This window comes from Bubalus kerabau, chromosome X, assembly GCF_029407905.1.
Source record: "Bubalus kerabau isolate K-KA32 ecotype Philippines breed swamp buffalo chromosome X, PCC_UOA_SB_1v2, whole genome shotgun sequence".
Classification (NCBI taxonomy): domain Eukaryota; kingdom Metazoa; phylum Chordata; class Mammalia; order Artiodactyla; family Bovidae; genus Bubalus; species Bubalus kerabau.
Window position 1 is genome coordinate 5,856,200 of NC_073647.1, and position 21,093 is coordinate 5,877,292.

Consider the following 21,093-nt stretch of genomic DNA (forward strand, 5'->3'; position numbering starts at 1 on the left):
AGATAATTCTTTGTTGTGGGCTTCCCAGGTGGTGAAGTAGTAGAGTCCATCTGCCAATGTAGGAGATGCAGTTCGATCCCTGGGTGGGGAAGATCCCCTGGAGAAGGAAATGGCAACCCACTCCAGTCCAGTATTCTTGCCTGGAAAATTCCACGGACTAAGGAGCCTGGCAAGCTACAGTTCATGGGGTCCAAAGAGCCAGACACGACTGAGTGCTCGTGAACACACACGCATACACACACATACATCTCTGTTGTAGAGGATTGGCCTATGTGTGAGGATGTTTGCATGTGTGCATGCTGTCACCTCAGTCGTGTCCAACTCTGCAGAATCCTTGGCGAAACATCCTCTAGCTGCCACTGGCACCTCCCCTCCCCCCATATTTTACAACCAAATATGTCTCCAGACAGTGCCAAACGTCCCCTGAGGGGGAAAGCTGCTCCCAATGAAGAAGGATCGATTCGTTTTCTGAGGGTTTGCCACCTTCCCTTCCTGCATTCCTAGATGGGCATATGTGACATGCACAGGCAGACTCACGGCACGCTCTCGATTGCAATACCCAGCAGGTCATACTTGCCTCTGGCTCCTCAAATACTCAACATTTTACATAAGCAAGGGCTTCATGTTTGCTTCTCTGGGCTAAAATACCCTCAGGGAAGTGTAAATGGTTAATATTTCACCCTGCTCTTTTCAAGAAAAATCAATTCCCTGTTCAACCTGGTTCTCATTGACATTCCTGCTGAGAGCAGTCACCTGCCATAAGTTACTCAAACTGTTAGTGGCTGTTAGCAGGAATGAGGATTGTGTAACTTTTTTTTTTTTAACCCTGGTCACCACAATGAAAACGTCAAGTCCTAACACTGGACTGCCAGGGAATTTGCTTTTTTTTTCTTTTTTAAATTTTGAGAACTGTTTCTTTTTTTAATCTGTAAAATGGGAGGATTATATGGTAGAACTGATCCTTTACAGACATTATCATTCAATCCTTAAAGTGCAAGTTGCTCAGTCATGTCCGACTCTTTGGGATCCCATGGACTTTACAGTCCATGGAATTCTCCAGGTCAGAATACTGGAGTGGGTAGCCTTTCCCTTCTACAGGGGATTTTCCCAACCCAAGTCTCCTGAATTGCAGGCAGATTCTTTACCAGCTGAGCCACAAAGGAAGCCCAAGAGTACGGGAGTGGGTAGCCTATCCCTTCTCCAGTGGATCTCTGGTTCAGGAACAGAGCTGGGATTCAACTAGAGGCAAGTGTAAGGCCCAGGATTTTAGCTCTTAAGTCACCCTATTCCTTTCTTCCCAAGTCCTCAAGGGATTACTCTACTCCAAATGCAAATCCTGGAAATAGAAGGGAACGGGTCTGTATCTAAAGGCTGATATTGAGCATCAATTCCACACCAGCTCTGCCTGATTCCCCCATGCCAACCTGCACCTTCCTGCCATCTTCAGTCCCTGTGTCTTATTTTTGCTTTATCCAGGCTTCCCAGGTGACTCAGTGGTAGAGAATCCACCTGCTAAAGCAGGAGACACAGGTTTGATCTCTGGGTCAGAAGATCCCCTGGAGTAGGGAATGACAACCCACTGCAGTATTCTTGCCTGTGAAATCCCATGAACAGAGAAGCCTGGTGGGCTACAGTTCATGGGGTCCCAAAAGAGTCAGACTGAGTGACTGACCATGAGTACAGCCCACACCAAAACTTTCAGTTCTGCTAACTTTATTCTCCCTTTCCCAAGTCATTGCATCAACTGCTTCTGTGCATTATTTACTTCATCCTCAAAGCCCTTTGAGGGAGGTCCCATTGGCCCCATGTTGCAGATGACACTGAGGCTCACAGCTGGTGCACCAACAGAACTGGAAGGCAGACTCTGTAGTTCTGTTCCTCCAGACTGCCAACTTTTGGCCACGACTCTGCTGCTGCCTGCTTCTTAGGTCACCACGGGGTTGACTGTCTTTCAAAAGCTGATCTTACACTGCACCTCTTAAAGGTAAATGTTAAGTCCTACACGTCTCAAAGCTCCTATTCCTCCCTTCAGGAAGTAAGGGATCTAGTCCATGGAGAGAACAAATACTGGGAGCCTGGCACTGCAGTCCATGGGGTCGTAGAGCCCGGTATGACTTATCGACTCAACAAGGTGGTGTGGAGCCACTGGATCCAGGACCTGTCCAACCCTAGGCTCAAAAGAAACAAACCCCTTTTACACCGCCAACCAACCCACCCAAAATGTCTATCATTTTCTCTTTCAACTTTAACCCTCCTTTTTAAGGTCTGTAGAGAAAGCTCCCTTTGCCATGTGACCTTAGCTTTTTCATAAATTCCCTGGGCTTCAGGAATTCCCACCTACTCTGAATGGTAAGGCTGAGGTATCCCTAAGACTCCAAAGTGAAAGTGAAGTAGCTCAGTTGTGTCTGACTCTGCAACCCCATGGACTGTAGCCTACCAGACTCCTCCCTCCACGGGATTCTCCAGGCAAGAATACTGGAATGGGTTGCCATTTCTTTCTCCAGGGGATCTTCCCAACCCAGATCTCCCGCATTGCAGGGAGATGCTTTAACCTCTGAGCCACCAGAGAAGCCCAAATGGTTAGTAATTTCCCTCACATGACTGTCAATTTTTATCAAGTCCCTCTGCCTTGCTGTTCACAGTGGCAGCTGTCTTTGAATATAAAGCAACGACTGATGCACTAAGAGCAAATATTTGAAACCTAGGATTCATAAACTAGAAAATGTGCTTCTAAGATCTGTTGGTAGCGCCCACGTTCCTAGGCTGGTTATTTTGCAGCCACTCTAAAACTCGGAGAAGGCAATGGCATCCCACTCCAGTACTCTTGCCTGGAAAATCCCATGGGCTGAGGAACCTGATAGGCTGCAGTCCATGGGGTCGCGTCGGATACGACTGAGCGACTTCACTTTCATGCATTGGAGAAGGAAATGGCAACCCACTCCAGTGTTCTTGCCTGGAGAATCCCAGGGACAGGGGAGCCTGGTGGGCTGCCGTCTATGGGGTTGCACAGAGTTGGACACGACTCAAGTGACTTAGCAGCAGCAGCTAAAACTTCTGGTGAGCACAGTGGTCCTTGTGGTCACGTGCCTCCTACTGTGGTCCCAAGTCAGGGACCCCTTGGCTGTGTGTGGCCACTACCCCCACTTGCTGCACTGGCAGCTCCTGTCACTTGCTTTCTTGGCTTGCTCCAGCACAGGATCTATACAAACTGGGTAGGCAGATAACACCAAACAGGATCCCCCTTGCCCTGCTGCAGTCCCAGCCTAACTCCACAGGTAACTAGGACATTTTAGCTCCCTCCAGTGATTAAAGAATCTGCCTGCCAATGCAGGAGATTTGATTCTTGGGTGGGGAAGATCCCCTGGAGTGGGAAATGGCAACCCTGTCTATTATTCTTGCCTGCAAAATCCCATGGACAGAGGCACCTGGGGTCCAAAGAGTCAGACACGACTGAGTAATTGAGCATGCATCTTTCCCAGACAGTAGCTATGGCCCATATATTGGCCTATTACTAGCCTAACATACATTTGTGTATCCATCCATTGGTTAATCCCAAGTACCTGGGAATAATGCCTGGTAGGTAAACTTGAATTTATTAAATGTCAAAAACATTTGATTTTTTCAACCATTTAAAAATGCATAACTTTAGTTCACAGACCATACAAAAACAGGCAGATCAGTTTGCCAAACTCTGGTTCACATCATAGAATAGCATATAAACATGCTTTTTTATGGGACTTTCCTGGCAGCCAAGTGGGTTCAATCCCTGGTTGGGGAACTAAGATCCTGCATGTCTTGTGGCAAGCACCCCTCCCCCCACGGTTTATTTTAAAAAGGTGCTGCCTTCAGGTACAAGGATGATACATACGTGTACTTCCTATAACAGTAGGTGTAAGAGCTGCTAGTTATAGGGAACAATAAGACAACAAAATTTTTAAAAGCCAGTTCCTATTTTACTAGCTGTACTTCTAAGTACTTGGTAGCTAGAGAACATTTCTATCATTGGACAGGCCCATGTCCTAACTGACAGTATTTATTCAGTACGTCATCACAAACCATATAATACAATAACAATTCCAATGTTTCATATTTATTACTGGGTCTCAGACTGATAGTGAGGAAATAACATCAGGAGCCAAGCATTACAGTAGTGATGTTCTCATTGTGATTTGGCTGCGTAAAAAAGTGGTCTTAACATGTGTGCCACACATATTAAGACCACTTCTTATAGACCCAGCTTGCTTCTTATAGACCCAGCTTGGTTCTTCTCCAATGTCTTCTCTTGGAGTTGTACCTACACAGAAGGAAATACCAAGTTACAAAGGCAGTCTGACCTCAAATTAGTTGCTCTTACTCACCATAAACTGTGCCTTAAAAGTACCATAAAAAAAGTCTTTGAAAGCAAAGGGTTCCATTTTCCCTTCTTTAGCAAGTTTGGAGTTCTTTTTGGAGAGTAAAAAATGATTTGCTAGATGTGTTAAAGAACTAGTCAAATCAATTTTTTACCTCTCAAAATGACTCCAGGCTAAGGAAAATACACGTTCTTTACTGGGAGTAAGTAGTAGAGAAGCTCACTTACTTTTGATCCAACAGACCTGGAGCAGACCCAGACGGAGATATATAACCCCAAGAACTAAACTAGATAAAACCAGTCATTCTACATAATGGGTCACATGTACATAAAAGCTCTTGCATAATGTTAATACATTAATATCCTCAGCCACTTCAAAGGCTATCAACTGTTCATGTCAATCTGTCATGATTTTACCCCCATAAATGGCAAAATCAAAAAACGATCAACACAGATTTTCTTTCAGCAGGATAATGTCAATACTTCCACAAAAGAAAGCACTGTAATTGCAACCTGCTTTCACTGCATTTTAAAAGTTAGACCACAGAGCAAAAGACCAGTGTCTGATAATTGCAGGCACCCTCTACTGAGCTATGCACTGAGCTTTACATACATTTCTTTCATTTCTCACAACTACAAAGGCAGGTCCTACCATCACTGGATGGGATACAGTACACCAAAGGTTGCAATTAATTGGCCTATAAAGCTACAGTGGGTGGCGATTTCCACATGTCTAACTGGCTGTATAAACTAAGGAAATGGGCCTTCATTTTTAGCCCTGACAATTCACATCTCAACCTTGGTCTTCACATCAGCAAACTAATCCCACTTCTATTTGCCATACAACCAAATCAGACTTCTACACTAGTTTCACAATCTTGCACTCCTGGGCTTCAGTGTTTATCTTGGCAAGGACTCACTTGCTAGGCCCACCCTACAGTGTCAGCTTAAAAATGCTTTGAAAATACTTTGGTTGAAAGAGTCTGATATCCAGCTTTGTCTAGAGTTAACCTAGATGACCTTAGAGGTCCTTTGGAGAAATTCTAGTAATGTCTTTCTCTTAAAACCATCAGTTCAATTCTGTGGGGGAAAGCAAATCTTTCAATCTTCAGAAAAAATAAACACTTTCTGGTCTTCTCACTGGGATGTGTAATGAGAGAGCCACCTTATGCTCTGGCTCAGAGGGAAAGGAACCAGGGAATTTACAAATATTGGAGGAGTGTCTGCCCCTAAGCCCAGCTGTGAGCTGGCTGCTGTTCAGAAACCCAGAACCACATTAAAAAAAAAAAAAAAGAATTGCAGAATGGTGGCACAAGATTAATAAAACTGCATGTAACTTTCAACTGTGCACCCAAAGTAATCCTAAATTTAACAAAACACATGGGTGGGGGAGTGTGTCCTTACCTGATTTTATTGCCAGTTTTCATTCGAATCCATTGAGGAATGGGACGATTCTGCTTTTGTTTCTTGGCCAGGAATCGCTTGATCCTGAAAGTCTTGTGAGAAGACTGGGAAGGAAATGCAATTAATTTAACAGAAATACCAGAACTTACTCAAAAATTAGGAACTCTCTAAATCCAACAAATACTCAAATGCTTAACATATGCCCAAAACCCTCTCAATGCTAAACCCATCACTGCCCCTTGCTTTGTTCCTCACTTCTCCCAAGGCAGATACAAGGCCAGGGTGTGTTCCAGTCTTCCCTGCTGTCACCCTAGGACTGAGAGGACCACAATCATTGAAGACTGGGACTAGAGCACATGGTTTTCACGAACAACTTGCAAGTCAACCAGCTTCAGTGCACTGTTTTGTACACCAGGTACTGGGAATCCCCTGGCGGGCCAGTGGTTAGGGAATCTGTGCTTACACCGCAAGGGGCCAGCTTCGATCCCCGGTCGGGAACTAAGATTCATGCAAGCCATGCGGTGCATTCAAAAAGAGAAAAAACACCTTACACAAAGTCCCTAACATTTGGCAGATCTGTTCCAGCTCACCGACCATCTTGGTATTAAATCTAACTCTACTTAAAATGTCACTTTCCCAAGTTCCCGCTGTTTTTTGGCTTTCATAAAGAACCTGGGTCATCTAGTTAGTCGCTCAGTCGTGTTCAACTCTTTGCGACCCGATGGACTGCAGCCCACCAGGCTCCTCTGTCCATGAGATTTTCCAGGCAAGGATACTGGAATGGGTTGCCATTTCCTTCTCCATTGGTCATCTAATCCAAACACTTCCCTCCCCGGTGTGCAGTAGAGTCCAGAGAAATGTCCTGAGTGCTGTTTGCCCGATGTGGCCCAACACATCCTTGCATAACAGGCGTTATTACAAAAGAAAAGACTACACTCCTCTCTCCCAGCTCATATCAGCAACTGTAAATTTCTGTTAATAAAACCGTATAACACCAGATACCGATCCTCTCCACACCTAAAAGCATATACAGTTAAAATTTTCCAGGGTACTATCACAGCAAAAATCCGCACGCAGCTAGCATTTTAAGAAGAACGCCCGAATAACACAGATTCACACCGCATCACCCCTTGTCCCATGAGTTTAAACAGGGTAACGTTCAAATTCCCGAACAAAGGGCTAAAAAGTCCTATAATCTCATCAAGTGGAAGGATTCTGGCCCCCAAGTTAATAAGTCTTCGAAAACTAGCAGTCCACATTCCCTTTTCGATGACCGAAACATCCCGCGTGTCACTGACAACATCCCGAAGTCGGGCCAGTTTCTGGGATGCCCCTTCGACTTCTTGCCCCAGAAACACAGTTCGCTCTGGGAAAAACAGAAATCCCCGCCCGCCTGAGTAGCGGCCCGCAACAGAGAGCGCCCTCTCGGACCTTGCGGGGCCCGCACAGCCCGCCCTTCCCTAGGTGCTAGCTCGCTCGCTTCCCGCCAGGCCCCCAGGCTGGAGCCGAAGCCAAACTCCCTTCTCCCCTGGAAAAGGCCTTAAAAAGTGTCCCGCACCTCGACGCAGCCCGCGGCGCCGGGGAGCTAGCAGAGATCTCAGGTCTCGGAAAGCCACCCCAGAACCGATGGCAACGGATGGACTTACCATGGTGAGGAGAACTCAACCGCACATAGGATGGCGGAGAAGAGAAAAGAGGAGGAAGTGAGCGGAAGGACGTGTTTAGAAGGCGCCGCCGGGGGCGGGGCTTGGGTAGGTCACGCTGTGCGCCAACCAACGCTCTCTGGCGGTTCTTCTCTGCCCACGCTCCCGTTAGACCGTGGGAAACGCTTGTTCCCACGCGCTTGTTCGTGTGAAGTGGAATTTGCTTTGCTTCAGTTCCGTAACTGGGTTCCTCAGGAGCCTGTTAGTGTGCCAGGGGCACTTTGTGTCATGGGTGAGGCAGACGGTCCATAATAAACGCCAAGGTAGAAACCCTTCCGAAGGCGGGAGGAGCAAGGGGGCGGGGCTACCGCCAAAGAGGGCGGGGGAGACGTCCTGTTCCAGCGCAAGGGACTTCGGTCCTCGGCTAGGGAGGGAGCACGCGAAGGGGCGGGGCCGGGGCCGGGGCCGGGGTCGGGGGCGGGAAACGCCCAACCAGGGAGGGCCAGTGGGATTTTCACTCACACCTGCTTCTCTGTGGGGCTACCATGGTGGTTAAGTGGCAGAGAACACGCCTGCCAATACAGGAGATGAGGGTTGGATCCCTGCGTGGGGAAGATCCCTTGGAGAAGGAAATGACAAACCACTCCAGTATTCTTGCCTGGAAAATCCCATGGACAGAGGAGCCTGGCAGACTGCAGTCCCTGGGGTCGCACGGAGTCGTGTTAGCGACTAAACAACAGTTCTTTCTTGGCAGTCGCTTCTTTTTCTTCTCCCCATTTAAAAACAAAGACCTCTATCTTTTCAATCACTTGAAGCATTTTTACAGTAATAGATTTAGGTAAGGATTTTTAACAGCAGAAGTTTAGTTACTTTAATCCCACTTAGTGTTTAGGTTCTGGAGAAGGCAATGGCACCCCACTCCAGTACTCTTGCCTGGAGAATCCCATGGATGGAGGAGCCTGGTGGGCTGCAGTCCATGGGGTCGCGAAGAGTCGGACACGACTGAGTGACTTCACTTTCACTTTTCACTTTCATGCATTGGAGAAGGAAATGGCAACCCACTCCAGTGTTCTTGCCTGGAGAATCCCAGGGTCGGGGGAGCCTGTTGAGCTGCCGACTCTGGGGGCGCACAGAGTCGGACACGACTGAAGCGACTTAGCAGCAGCAGCAGCAGTGTTTAGGTTCAGACCCTCATCCGAATTTACATTTGATTCAAGTGAGACCTCAGGCTTCTTACCTTAGATTTTTATTATTTAAGAGCCAGTATTTTATTTTTGGTGGCCAGAAGGAGCAACAGATAAGCCTTTAATAGATGAATTTTCATTGTCATCATCATAGCTACCATTTCCTCAGGTTTAGAGTGTGACTGACACTGTGCTAAGAGCTTATATAAATCATTCTTTTAATTCTTACAGCTTCATAGGGCACTTGTTCTGCCTGGTTTTCCTTCTACCTTGGATGCCACCCTTTTTGAGTTTCTTGTGCTGATTCTTCCTTATCTCACTTCCTTATCTCTCTATCTCTTTTTTTTAAACATTGTAGAGCCCTGAGGTTCAGATTTGGACTTCTTCTCTTTTCTATATACAGTCTCTCCTTTGGTGACCTCACCCAATATCATGGCTTTAAATACTCTCTTGGACTTCTTCCTTGGAAGTCCAGTGGTAAAGACTCTGCACTTCCAATGCAGGGGGCATGGGTTCGATCCCTGGTCGGTGAACTGGGATCCCCCATGCTGCACAGTGCGGCCAAAAAATAAAAAGGAGTTGGTGGTTTCTGGTAGATCGTGGAGAGGAAGGCAGGAAGGAGAGACATTAAAGATGCAGGGAAACCCAGGTTTAATAGTGTGGGGGTCTCAGCGGACACAGTGGGCAGGCTGAAGAGCATTAGGACAACAGTTGTTTCCCAAGTTAGGAGGGAAAAAAGATGGATGAAGAGAAAATTTGTTTTTGTAAATTTAATTTTGTTTTTTAATCATGTAAATATTTTCCATGGTTCTACTTACATTCTATATGGCCCTACATTTCCTCTCCTAGATGTTTCTCCAACAGAAAGGTGAACAAATATGCATCAAGAAGTATGTACTGGGACTTCCCTGGTGGTCCAGTGGTTAAGACTCGTGCTCCATGCAGGGGGCACAGGTCGATCCCTGGTCAGGGAACTAAGGTTCCACATGTCATAGGGTGTGGCTTTAAAAAGTAAATATATATATATATATATATATAAATTTTTTTTTTTAATTTGAAAAAAGGCATGTACTAAATTGTTTATAGCAAAATTATTTCTAACAACCCCAAACAGGAAACTATCTATCTTCAACTGAACATGTAAAGTGTGGTATATTTATCAAGGGCTATTGTACAGCAGCAGTTTTCAAAGTGTGATCCAGGGAACTCTGAGAGATCCTCAAGACCCCTTTCAAAGGGCCTGCAGGGTCAAAGTATTTGTATAATAATACAAAGAAGTCATCTGCTTCTTTTACTCTTGTCCTCTCACGGGTGTACTGTGGGGTTTCAGAGACTCGGTTTGGTTCAGTTCAGTTCAGTCGATAGAAATAATCCACACGAAGGCCCTTTGTGAAAGTGTTAGTCGCTCAGTCATGTCTGATTCTTTGCGACCCCATGGACTCTAGCCCGCCAGGCTCCTCTGTACATGGAATTGTCCAGACAAGAATACTGGAGTGGGTTGTCATTTCCTTCTCCAGGGGATCTTCCCCATCCGGGGATCAAACCTGGGTCTCCTGCATTGGCAGGCGGATTCTTTACCATCTGAGTCACCAGGGAAGCCCTAAAGGCCCTTTGGAGTCCTTAATAATTTTTTCTGGTTTTATTACTGGTAGTTTATTGCACATGTTTTTCTGCATCAAAAATGTATCTGCTAAAAGGAGAAACAGGTGTGTCTGAATTCAGATTTTCCTCAGACCTCTAAATCCACTCATCTAATTTTAAAGTAAATATACTTCTTACACAAGACAATCCAAACTGATGCAAAATATTTATTCCAAGTTAGTTATTTTATGCAGTAGTTTTCCCCCTCAACAGACTTGTGATAACCACATCTTTTAAATCTGTAAATAATGTTATCAAAATAATCTTAATCTTTGAAATCTCACAAAAATTTATATTTTACAATCCACCCTGAATATCAAGGCTGCAAGAACAACACAATATTTCCTATATCCAAATATTTTATAGCTATTCCCAGAAAGGGAAAAAAACCACATATGCTTGGTTAAGGGCTAACGTGACCTGAGCAGCCAGAAATAAAATAAAATATCCAAATTATTAGCATTAATTTAATACAATTATAACTTCAGTAGTCACTTTATCATTGACAGTGATTGCTTGAGCACAGGGGTGAGTTCTCCAAGGGCTGGTAGTAGAAGCTGTTGCTGCAAACCAGTGTCTCCTCCTCACTCAGGACTGCCAGCTCCCACCTGTGCATTGCACCATATATACTTTGTGTATGTGTGTGTGTTTTAAAAATTCTTCCCACCACACAAAGTTCTCTCTATTAAGCAGATAACAGAGAAGAACAACGACAAAAGCTAAACAAGCCAATTGCTCACTCTCTCTTTGGGATATGATTATGTCCCTTGTGCATGAAGTATTCAACAATAACACAGGAAAAGGAAAAGAACGATTTCTTCTGTATAACCCCTAAACACACAAGCTGAGTTTACTGGGTCGGATTTAACCGTGAGCATTTATATGCCTACTTTCAGGCATTGTCATCAGATGTCTCACTGCTACTTGTCTCCGTGGCCGAGTCCTCAAACTCTGCTCTGCAAGTGCTTCTCCTAGGAGAGAATAGGTTGGAACTTCGACTCTGCAAGAAGCCATTCTTTCCAAAGCCATTTCTTCTCAGCTGCTCTGTCTTCATGTGGAACTCTCTGAGATCATCCTCTGTGAAGGGAAGGCAATTCTCATCATTTTCAGGATACTCCTGCCATCCCATTGCTTTCAGTAACCTGTGCTCTGCTTCCAAAGAGTGAAAGAGGACCTTCCCTTCCTCTTCTGCAGGGAGAGCAAGACCATTCTGATGACAGTCTTCCTCTCCATTTTCCTTTGGTTCAGGTGTGCTGTTGTCCTCCGAATCTTCCAACTTCTCACACTCTCTGCTCTCTGAGAAGTCTCCATTCTGGTCATCCTTCAGAGTCTTCAGGAACTCGCTCTTCCTGAAGCGAGTCAACTTGGTCAGACGAGAGGAGCTGATCTCAGGGGAGTGGTGCTGGCGGGGCTGTCTTTGGGAGAGGCTAAAACTACACCACCAGCCAGTACGACTGGTTTGGTAACAGAGATTGGACTGGTAAAAACAGACTCTCAGCTAGAGGAAAGGGATCCTGATTTGCGTTCCATTCTGTTAGCTTTCCATGTACTGGCCTTGGATGGAGGTGGTACAGGCTTAGGAACCAGGTTCTTATAGACACCTGGAACCATGGTTGACGATTTGTTTCCATTTGCATGGTGAGATCCTGGTGAGGTGAATGCAGCAGAGAAGGCAGCAGCAGGATCTTCTCTGGAAAGTTTTTTGATGACTAGCATTTTGGAGGGCTGCTTGGCACTAGGTGGGTTTTCCCATACTCCAGAAAGGGTTCCAATAGGTCTGCATGGCTGATTCTGTTTGCCAGCTTCTGGATTCAAAGAAGGAAAGTCTTCCTCTTCAAACTGCAACTTTTCCACCTTCTTTATTCTCTTCCCTAATATCTGCAGGATGGCTTTTCCTGAAAGGCACAACCTTTCTGGGAGTGGAAGCTGCCATTCCAGTGGCGATGGTTTCCTGTGCCACCCCTACTATGCTGGCTTATGCCATCATGACCTCGTGAAGAGCCATGCCAACCAGACAGGTTCCCTATGATTCCAGCATATGCTCCTTTAGAGGCACCAGAGTCTACAGAATCATGGCGGAACAGGGAGGGCTGGTGCCAAGAACCTCCTGTCGTTTAAAGAGATCCATTGTTGAAAAAGCCATCAGAGGAATTATGTCTACAATGGCTTACTCCAAATCTACCATCTCCTTGGGGTAGGTGCTCTCCATGTTTTTCAAAAGTCAGTGTAGGTGACTTAGCTGACTGTGGTGTTGAGAAATTTAGCCAAGCAGGAACAAAGTCATGCTGCACCATTTAGGTCCAGTGTCTCTTTTCAACAAGGTGAGGCATCCAACCTCATGACCAGGATCCCAGAGTATAACCTCTGTGGTCCTGCTTCCTGAACTTCTTGAGTTGCCAGCTGGATTTTCATGAGGTTCTGTTGTTAAAAGGGTACTTAATTTAGGTTGGCCACCAGAATGCCTTACGATGAAGCACAAAGAAGCCAGGCTCTTTGTGGATCAATCTCTCAGTCCCCTCAATTGCTCGTCTTAAACTATCTAGTTCCTGACACGTTTTCCCAAAGGGGAAGGGGAAAGGGAAGGGGAACATAAAAAGTATTTGTTACATTTAAAAAATGGGGGGAAGGGGAACGAGCTATATCAGTGTTCACCTCATTCAACTTCCTTGAGTGATGGCACTATGATGTTGCTTAAATAGATAATACATGGACATTTGCACAGTAAATACAGATACTGTTCACAACAACGTCATAGCTTAAAAAGACAGAATGACTTCTGTTTGGTCAAATAATGTCATTGAAGTGATAGATCAAAAATAAAACATTGAAGAGCTGTAAAAGATTTTTTGAGTAGTCAACTCTAGTAGCAAAACATCTGCATTACAAGGCCCTTAATTTACAAATCTCATTATTCTTACACAGCTGTAAAAGTAGTCTGCAGGTATGAGTTTATATGTCTTATCCTTCAAAATCTAAGGACGTAAGAAACCTTGTTAAAAAGAAAAAAGATAGGAACTTGATATGCTTTTCCCTCCAAGAATAGCAGCTTTAAAGGCAAATTTCTTGGTATAAAGCTCCCAAATGTTTTTTTCTGTTTCTTTGGTCTTCACTATTTATAAATTTACAGCAAAATTAAAACAAGTAGAAAGGCAGGGTTTAAGAATAGTCATGGAGAAAGTTCCAAAGTGAGGTTTTCTTCTCTTCAGTTTTCTGTACTTCACTCATTCTGTCCGTTCCCGAAGAGTAAATTGAGTTAATGGAAGGTAATAAGAATCTTCTGCTGCAGTAGAGAAGTCACTTTGGATCCATTTTTATTGTTATTCAATCATTTAAAAGGCCACAGGAATCTATCATGAGCAGTGGAGGGGCTACATTTAGGGACCAGTTGCGGCATCTGAGGGCGCGTCCCCAGCTTCCTGATCTGGCAGAGGTGGAGAGCCCACTTAATAATTTTTAACTGTAAAGGGGTCCTAAAGACTAAAATGTTTGTGAACCGCTCCTATACAGCAATGAGAATAAACAAACTACAGCTACCCACAATGGCATGGATGGATCTCACAAACATCCACTAATGTGGAACAAAGGAAGCCAGACACAGAAACATGCTTACTGTATGATTCCATTTATGTCAAAAAACCAAAACTGGGCAAGACTCATCTGTGCCTTTAAGAGTCAGCATAGTGGTTGTCCTTGTTGGGGGAGGAGACGCTGGACACATTCTATTTCGTGATTTGGGTGCTAGTTCTATGGGTGTGTTCCCTTGGGTGTGAAAATTCATCTAGCTGAACACTTTGGGTTTGTGTGCTTTTCTGTATGGGTGTTATATTTCCACATAAAGATACTTTTACATGGATCCAAAGATAAAACTATAGATGAAATGTAACTCGGTCCCCTGCATTGGACTCGAGGAGTCTTTTTTTTTTTTAATATTTATTATTTGGGACTTCCCTGGTGGTTAAGTGGTTAAGAATCCACCTTCCCATGCAGGGGATGTGGGTTCAATCCCTGGTTGGGGAACTAGGATACCATATGGTGCAGAGCAGCTAAGCCCCTCATGCCCACATGCCACAACTAAGACCCAATGCAGCCAAATGAATCTTTTTAATATTTATTATTTTTATTTATTCATTTGGATGCACCAGGTCTTAGTTGACTAAGCACATGGATTCTTTTAGTTGCAGCATGCGAGATCTTAATTGCGGCATGTGGAATCTAGTTCCCGGATCAGGGATCGAAACCGAGTGCCCTGCATTGGGAGCACAGAGTCTTAGCCACTGGACCACCAGGGAAGTCCTTTTTTTCTTTCTTTATTGCCTAACTCCCTCCCTAGAATGTAAATTTCATGAGGTCAGAGATTATGTATTTTGTTCACTGTTATCTTCCCAGAGTCTAGCATAGTGCCTCACACATGGTAGGTGCTCAGTAAATATTTGATGAGTGAATGAATGACCTTGGTTTGGTGGTTTAGTTGCTAAGTTGTGTCTGACTCTTGAGATCCCATGGACTGTAGCCTGCAAGGCTCCTCTGTCCATGGGATTCTCCAGGCAAGAATACTGGAGTGGGTTGCCATTTCCTTCTCCCAGGGGATCTTTCTGACCCTGGAATTGAACCCAGGTCTCCTGCATTGCAGGCAGATTCTTTACCAACTGAGCTACAAGGGAAGCTTAATGAATGACTGCTGCTACTGCTAAGTTGCTTCAGTCGTGTCCGACTCTGTGCGACCCCATGGACTGCAGCCTACCAGGTTCCTCCGTCCATGGGATTTTCCAGGCAAGAGTACTGGAGTGGGTTGCTATTGCCTTCTCCTAATGAATGACTAAGTGAACTCAAATACCTCAGACAGACAAAACAGAAGGACAGGCCCCTCAGGGCAGTGGACCGCTTCAGTGTTCGGCCTGGATACTTCTTGTTTGAGGAACCCCTAAAGCACTTCTGCCTAGCCAAGAGGGTTTCTCAGAGTAGAGCTTCAAAAGGAGTGGAAACAAGGAGACCCACAGGGGCTGCTGCTGCAAGTCCCAGCACAACCATGCCCTCTTTCATTGCAGTGTCCCCCAGCCTCTCCCACCCATTCCTTGCAGACTTAACTCCTGGCTCACTGCTGCTCTCTCCAGCACTGTTCCTGTCATGATTTCGGGTGAATTCAGCATCCACTTGTAGCCTCTTGTTCCTTTGCCCTGCCTTCAACCTTACAACGATCCCACTCTCTGCTCTCCTTGCAGCTAACTTCCTGTAGGACCCCAGTGCTGACGATGCTCCCACCTCACCAGGACCACTCAGCCATTGAACCTATACCCTTTCCCTATTCCGTCCGCTGCTCTGCCATGCCTCCTCTTCCCTCCTTATTTCACTTAAATTGTATCAGCCACTCAGTTGTCCACACCCTGCCCTTTTTTGTACTTGCTTGGAGAAACCATAACCCTGGTAAATCCAGTTCTCCACCTCCTTGACAGCCTGTGCCTCTGGCAGCTGAATGAGGCTGAAGAAGACCGACAGGCCTCCCTTGAGGTTCACAACCACTGACTTCCAGTGGGCTGTCAGTGCTGCCCTGCAGCTCTGCACTCCCCCAGTGTAGCCCTCCCTGGTTCTCTGAGAGTAGTGCTCTTCAAGATTCAGCGTGCACACGAGTCACCTGGGAAATTTGTTGGACATGGACGACAGGTTCTCTTTTTTTTTTTCCTTTTGGTTAAGCTGGGTCTTCGTTTCTGCACTTGGGCTTTGTCTAGTTGCAGTGAGCGGGGGCTACTCTCTAGTTGCAGTGTGCAGGCTTTTCATCACAATGTCTTCTCTTGTTGCGGAGCACAGGCTCTAGGCATGCAGGCTTTGGTAGTTGTGGCACACAGGCTTAGTTGCTCCATTGCATATGGAATCTTCCCGGATCAGGAATTGAACCCGTGTCCCCTGCATTGGCAGGCAGAGTCTTATACGCTGTACCACCAGGGAAGTCCAAGATGAGAGGTTCTGAGTCTGCATTTCTGACAGCTTCCCAGGTGACCCCTGGTCCCAGAAAGGGCCTTGATCAGGGGGCTGGCACACTGTTTCTGATAGCAAATATTCTAGGCTTTGCAGGTGACATACGATGTTTATTACAGCTAGTCAACTCTGCTGCTATAGCTACTGTACATAAACTAATGGGTGCGATCAGGTTCCAATAAAATTTTAGTTACAGAGACTAAAATTTTAATTTCATAGAATTCTTTTATATCACAAAATATTATTCTCTTTATTTTTTTCCATTAGTTATAAATACAAACCAGTCAATCCTAAAGGAAATCAGTCCTGAATATTCATTGGAAGGACTGAGGCTGAAGCTGAAGCTCCAATGCTTTGGCCACCTGATGTGAACAGCTGACTTCATTGGGAAAGGCCCTGATGCTTGGAAAGATTGAAGGCAGGAGAAGGGGATGACAGAGGATGAGATGGTTGGATGGCATCACCGACTTGATGGACATGCGTCTGAGCAAGCTCTGGGAGATGGTGAATGACAGGGATGTCTGGTGTGCTGCAGTCCATGGGGTCACAAAGAACTGGACACAACTGAGTGACTGAAAAATAACAACATAAATGCAGAAGCCATTCTTAGCTTGCAGGCTGTATACAAATAGGCAGTGACCAGGCTTGGTCCACAGTTTGCCCACTGTTGCCCTGGATGACTGTCTCAGCCCTGCTTCCTCCCTTCTCACTCTCAGCAACAGCCTTGCTTCCTAATCATTGAGAAAACTTCAGCAATCACAGGAGAACTCCACAACTCACCTACCATATGCCAGCTACCAGCACTGTACTCCAAACCTCTCTACCTTTGTCCTGTTCCTACAATGGATCCTAACCCCTGTTACCTATTCAGAAACCTGCCTCTGGCTGTTTCTCCCTTTCTGTCCCTGCTTTTCCCTGGATTGTTCCCATCGATGCACAGATAAATACATGGTTGTTTCACCCATCTTAAAAATCCACTCAAAACAAAAACCTGGTCTTTACCACAACTCCCTAACTACTTCTGTTTTCCTTCCTTTACAACAAAACTGTGAGATTTGTCTATATGTACTTTTCAATTACTCTCCCCATCCTTTTTTTTTTTTTTTTGAGCTATAGTTCATATACCATAAACATCACCATTTTAAAGTGTATAATTCAGTGGGTTTTAGTATATGCACAAGGGAATACAACAATCACCAGTATTTAAGCCCAGAACATTTTGATTACCCCAAGAAGAAGCCTGTGCCCATTAGCAGTCACTCTCCAGTCCCCTTCTCCTCCCAGGCCTGGACAACCACGTTCTATTTTTATGGATTTGCATATTCTGGACATTTCATATAAATAGAATCATACCTTATGTGACCGTTTGTGTCTGGCTTCTTTTACATAATGTAATTTTTCAGGGTTCTTTCATATTGTGGTATGTGTCAGTACTTCTTTCCTTTTATGGCTGAATAATATTCCACTGTGTGGACATATCATTTTGTTTATCCATTTATCAGTTGATGGACAGTAGGGTTGCTTCTGTGTTTGGGGCAATTATGACTAGTGCTATAAACACTGGTGTGCAATTATGTTTGAGTTGTTTAGTTGCTAAGTTGTCTCCAACTGTTTTTGCTACCCCATGGAGTGTAGTCCTCCAGGTTCCTCTGTCCATGGGATTTCCCAGGCAGGAATACTGGAGTGGGTTGCCATATTCCCAACCCAGGGATCAAACCGCATCTCCTGCATTGGCCAGAGGATTCTTTACCACTGAGCCACCGGGGAAGCCAGTATGTTTGAGTACCTGTTTTCAGTTATTTTGGATATATATCTAGGAGTGGAATTGCTGGGTCATATGGTAACTGTTTAACCTTTTGAGTAGTGGGGTTTTCCACAATGGCTGTACCATTTTACATTCCCTGTAACACTGCATAATAGTTCAGATTTTTCTACAACCTCCCAAATGCTTGTTATTTTCTATTAAAAAAATTAAAGCCATCCTAGTGGGTACCATCCTCTCAGGAGCCCACTCCAATTAGGTTTTCACCTAGCACTCAAGCTGAAATTGTCCTGAGATTATCAGTGACCCCTGTGTTGTGAAATCCTCATTTCTCTGATCTGATGTGACCTGTCAACATTTGTCTTAGCTGACCTCTCCTTAGAATGCTTTATTTACTTGACTTCCAGGACAGCACATTTGGCTTGGTTTTCTATCTTACTGACTGCTCCTTCAGAATCTTTTTTTCTGGTTTTTCTTTATCTCATTTCCTTCTCTTTATTCAAAAGTCATCTTCTCATGGAAGTCTTTCAGCCCCCATCCACAACCATACTCCTTTCCCCCCGATTTATTTTCCCCCCTACGTGCCTGTCACTTTCTAACCATAAGTAGTTTGCTTCTTTTCTCTCTCCACTTTAATGTAAGCTCCATGAAGGCAGGAAGTTTGTCTGTTTTGTTCACTGATGTAATTCTAGAATCTAGAACATGAATGGCATATGGTGTGTGCTCAGAAAATGGTGAATGACTAAATGGCTGCATGAATGATGGCAGCCTGAACCTGGGCTACAGAGGGCTGGAGAGGGCAGAATGATTGAGTGGCTGTGGGGAGTGAGGATGGAGTCAGACCTGATCTCAGTGCTGAGTGAGTAGGTGATTCACATCCTCTGCAAAACCGGATGGGAGGAACCTGAGTTCACTTTGTGGCCAGAGATACTTGGGGTCTTTGGATGATGTCCAGGGCTGGAGATGTGGAGGAGAGTCTTAAAGTCTGGAAATGTGGATAATACATCAGGTACCACAGTAGCAATGAACTGTTATGTATTTATCCATGTCTCCATAGTAGGAGCTGAATCAGTATTTGGTAGATGAATAAATGAAGTCTGTGAGATTTTGAAGGATGGCTGATCCTATATATTGTCAGTATATGCTAAGAATTCAGATGAATAAATGAACTCTGTGAGATTTTGAAGGATGGCTGATCCTATATATTGTCAGTATATGCTAAGAATTCAAATGTCAGCTTATCTGCTCCCTGCTTCCTTTGTAAGGATATAAATGGTCATAATACATTTTCATGGTGTAGAGGACAGTCCCAGAGATAGTAAATTCTGGACTGCCCCATAAAAACATGTTAACACTGAGCTTCTATATACCCAGAAAAGGCCACAAAACTCTAATTAATCTCCTATGGAACTAAAGATAAGGTCAAGTTAGATCTTAATTTATAATCAGTTAAATGACTGCCTCAGGACTACTTTGTATATGCCTGCTGGGCAAGGGGATATAGTTCCTGATTTTGAAGGCATGAAAGCCTCATGAATGTATAGGCCACCCCCTTTTCACTGCCCTGTAGGTACCTATTCTCACTACCTTCGCTCCTTGAACTTTTCCTGCCTATTTTCCCTTAGCATCACTTCTCTCCACCAGAGCAGCAAATTCTTCAAGGCTGTCAGCATTAGGAGGGCAGGGACCTCATTCACAACTATGGCCTTAGTGCAACATACAGGAGGTGCTAGATGAATATTCAGATATCCAGTGTCTGAACTGTCTCCATCCTGTCTTTATTTTCAATGAAATCAAACCTGTATCTGAAGAAGGCAAAAATGCAATCAGTTGCTTCACAGGAGGGAGAGCCCTCCTGTAGTCTCAGCAGTTAGTCTGGTTTAGGGATTTTCTTCAGCAACAGTTGGCAGCCTAAGGGCAGATCCCCACTCCAGGCTGTCACCACAGTCCTTCTCACATGGCGCACTGTGCTCTGGTTATTTCTGGTTGTCTCTTGACACCACTGGCCGGCCAATGGTTCCTCAAGGACAAAGGCTTGAGTCTTTGAATTCCAGGGCGTAGTACACAGTCAGAGACTAGTAAATGTCTGTTGAAGTGAGTACATCAATGGATGCAAATTTAACAGGGGATAGGTAAGTACGGTTTAACGAGCTGAACTGGCAAGGCCAGCAGAACAGAAGAGGGAGGTAGTGACACAAAAACAGCCATGAGGGCTGGAAACAGGCCCCAGGCTGGGTACAGAGGCAAGTCATGCCAACTCATGACTGATAGTTTTGGGGTGATGCTCCTGCAAAGGCCAACTCCTCTACTGTCAACAACCTCGGCTGTCAAGAGGCTCCCTTTTCACCTGCCTTCTCAGGAAACCTACACTATTGGTTCTCTCTTCCCCTGGGTATTCATCTCTTCTCAGATCTTTCCTTTGGGCTTCTAAAAATGCTTTAGTATTTGTCATATTTAAAAAAAAATCCTTCCCCAATACCCTTTATCTATCACCATTTTTTTAGATTTCTCTGAAGAGCTGTCTAATGCTGTTTCCATTCTCAGGGCAGTCTGGCTTTCATTCCTTATCTTTCCAGGTCATCAGTGATTTTTAAGTCACTGAATTCCATGGCCTTTCTTCAGGCATCACACTTGACCTTCCAGCAGCATCTAACCCTGATGGCCACTCCCCTTTCCTTCTTCATTCTTCTCTTGGGTTAGGTAATACTGGTCTTCTAGTTTTTCACCTACTTTCTGGCTACTCCTTTTCTGTCTTTATAGATACATTCCTTTACCTGTTTAGCATCCTTAAGAGTTCTTTAAGGCTGGGCTCTAGGTCTATTTCTGTTTTTTCCCTACTCTTTCCAAGTGATTAAATCCAGGCCCATGGCTTCAATGATCACCTAAAAATAGATGAATTCCAAACTGGTATCTACAGTGCAAATCTCTCCTCTGAGCTCCAAGACCCGTATGTCCATCTGCCCCCATCTCCACTTCCCACCTGCCACTCACCCCTCACTATAACTGGTGAGGTTTCTGCCTCACCAGTTCACACATGTTTCAATACTGCCAAATCTAGTGAACACTGCATGTTTCTTATCTTCCTTAATCTCCTCTCCCTGTGGCATGGGACACTGCCAGACATTCTTCTCCTTGAAA

General features: G+C 44.9%; 1 protein-coding gene, 1 non-coding gene and 1 pseudogene across 2 annotated transcripts; all 3 read right to left on the reverse strand.

Annotated features, from left to right (window-relative positions):
- Positions 1-3,572: 3,572 nt before the first annotated feature.
- RPL39 (ribosomal protein L39) lies at positions 3,573-7,556 on the reverse strand. The gene is made up of 3 exons (XM_055564387.1): positions 7,402-7,556; positions 5,756-5,859; positions 3,573-4,294 (listed from the first exon to the last, which is right to left on the reverse strand). Exons 1-3 carry the CDS (start codon positions 7,402-7,404, stop codon positions 4,246-4,248), a joined length of 156 nt encoding a protein of 51 aa, XP_055420362.1. The 5' UTR covers positions 7,405-7,556; the 3' UTR covers positions 3,573-4,245.
- LOC129640486 (small nucleolar RNA SNORA69) lies at positions 4,738-4,871 on the reverse strand. Its single transcript, XR_008708853.1, has one exon. It is a non-coding gene; the product is annotated as a small nucleolar RNA SNORA69 (small nucleolar RNA).
- Positions 7,557-11,115: 3,559 nt separating the features above from the next.
- LOC129639303 (vasculin-like protein 1) lies at positions 11,116-12,660 on the reverse strand (annotated as a pseudogene).
- Positions 12,661-21,093: the final 8,433 nt, after the last annotated feature.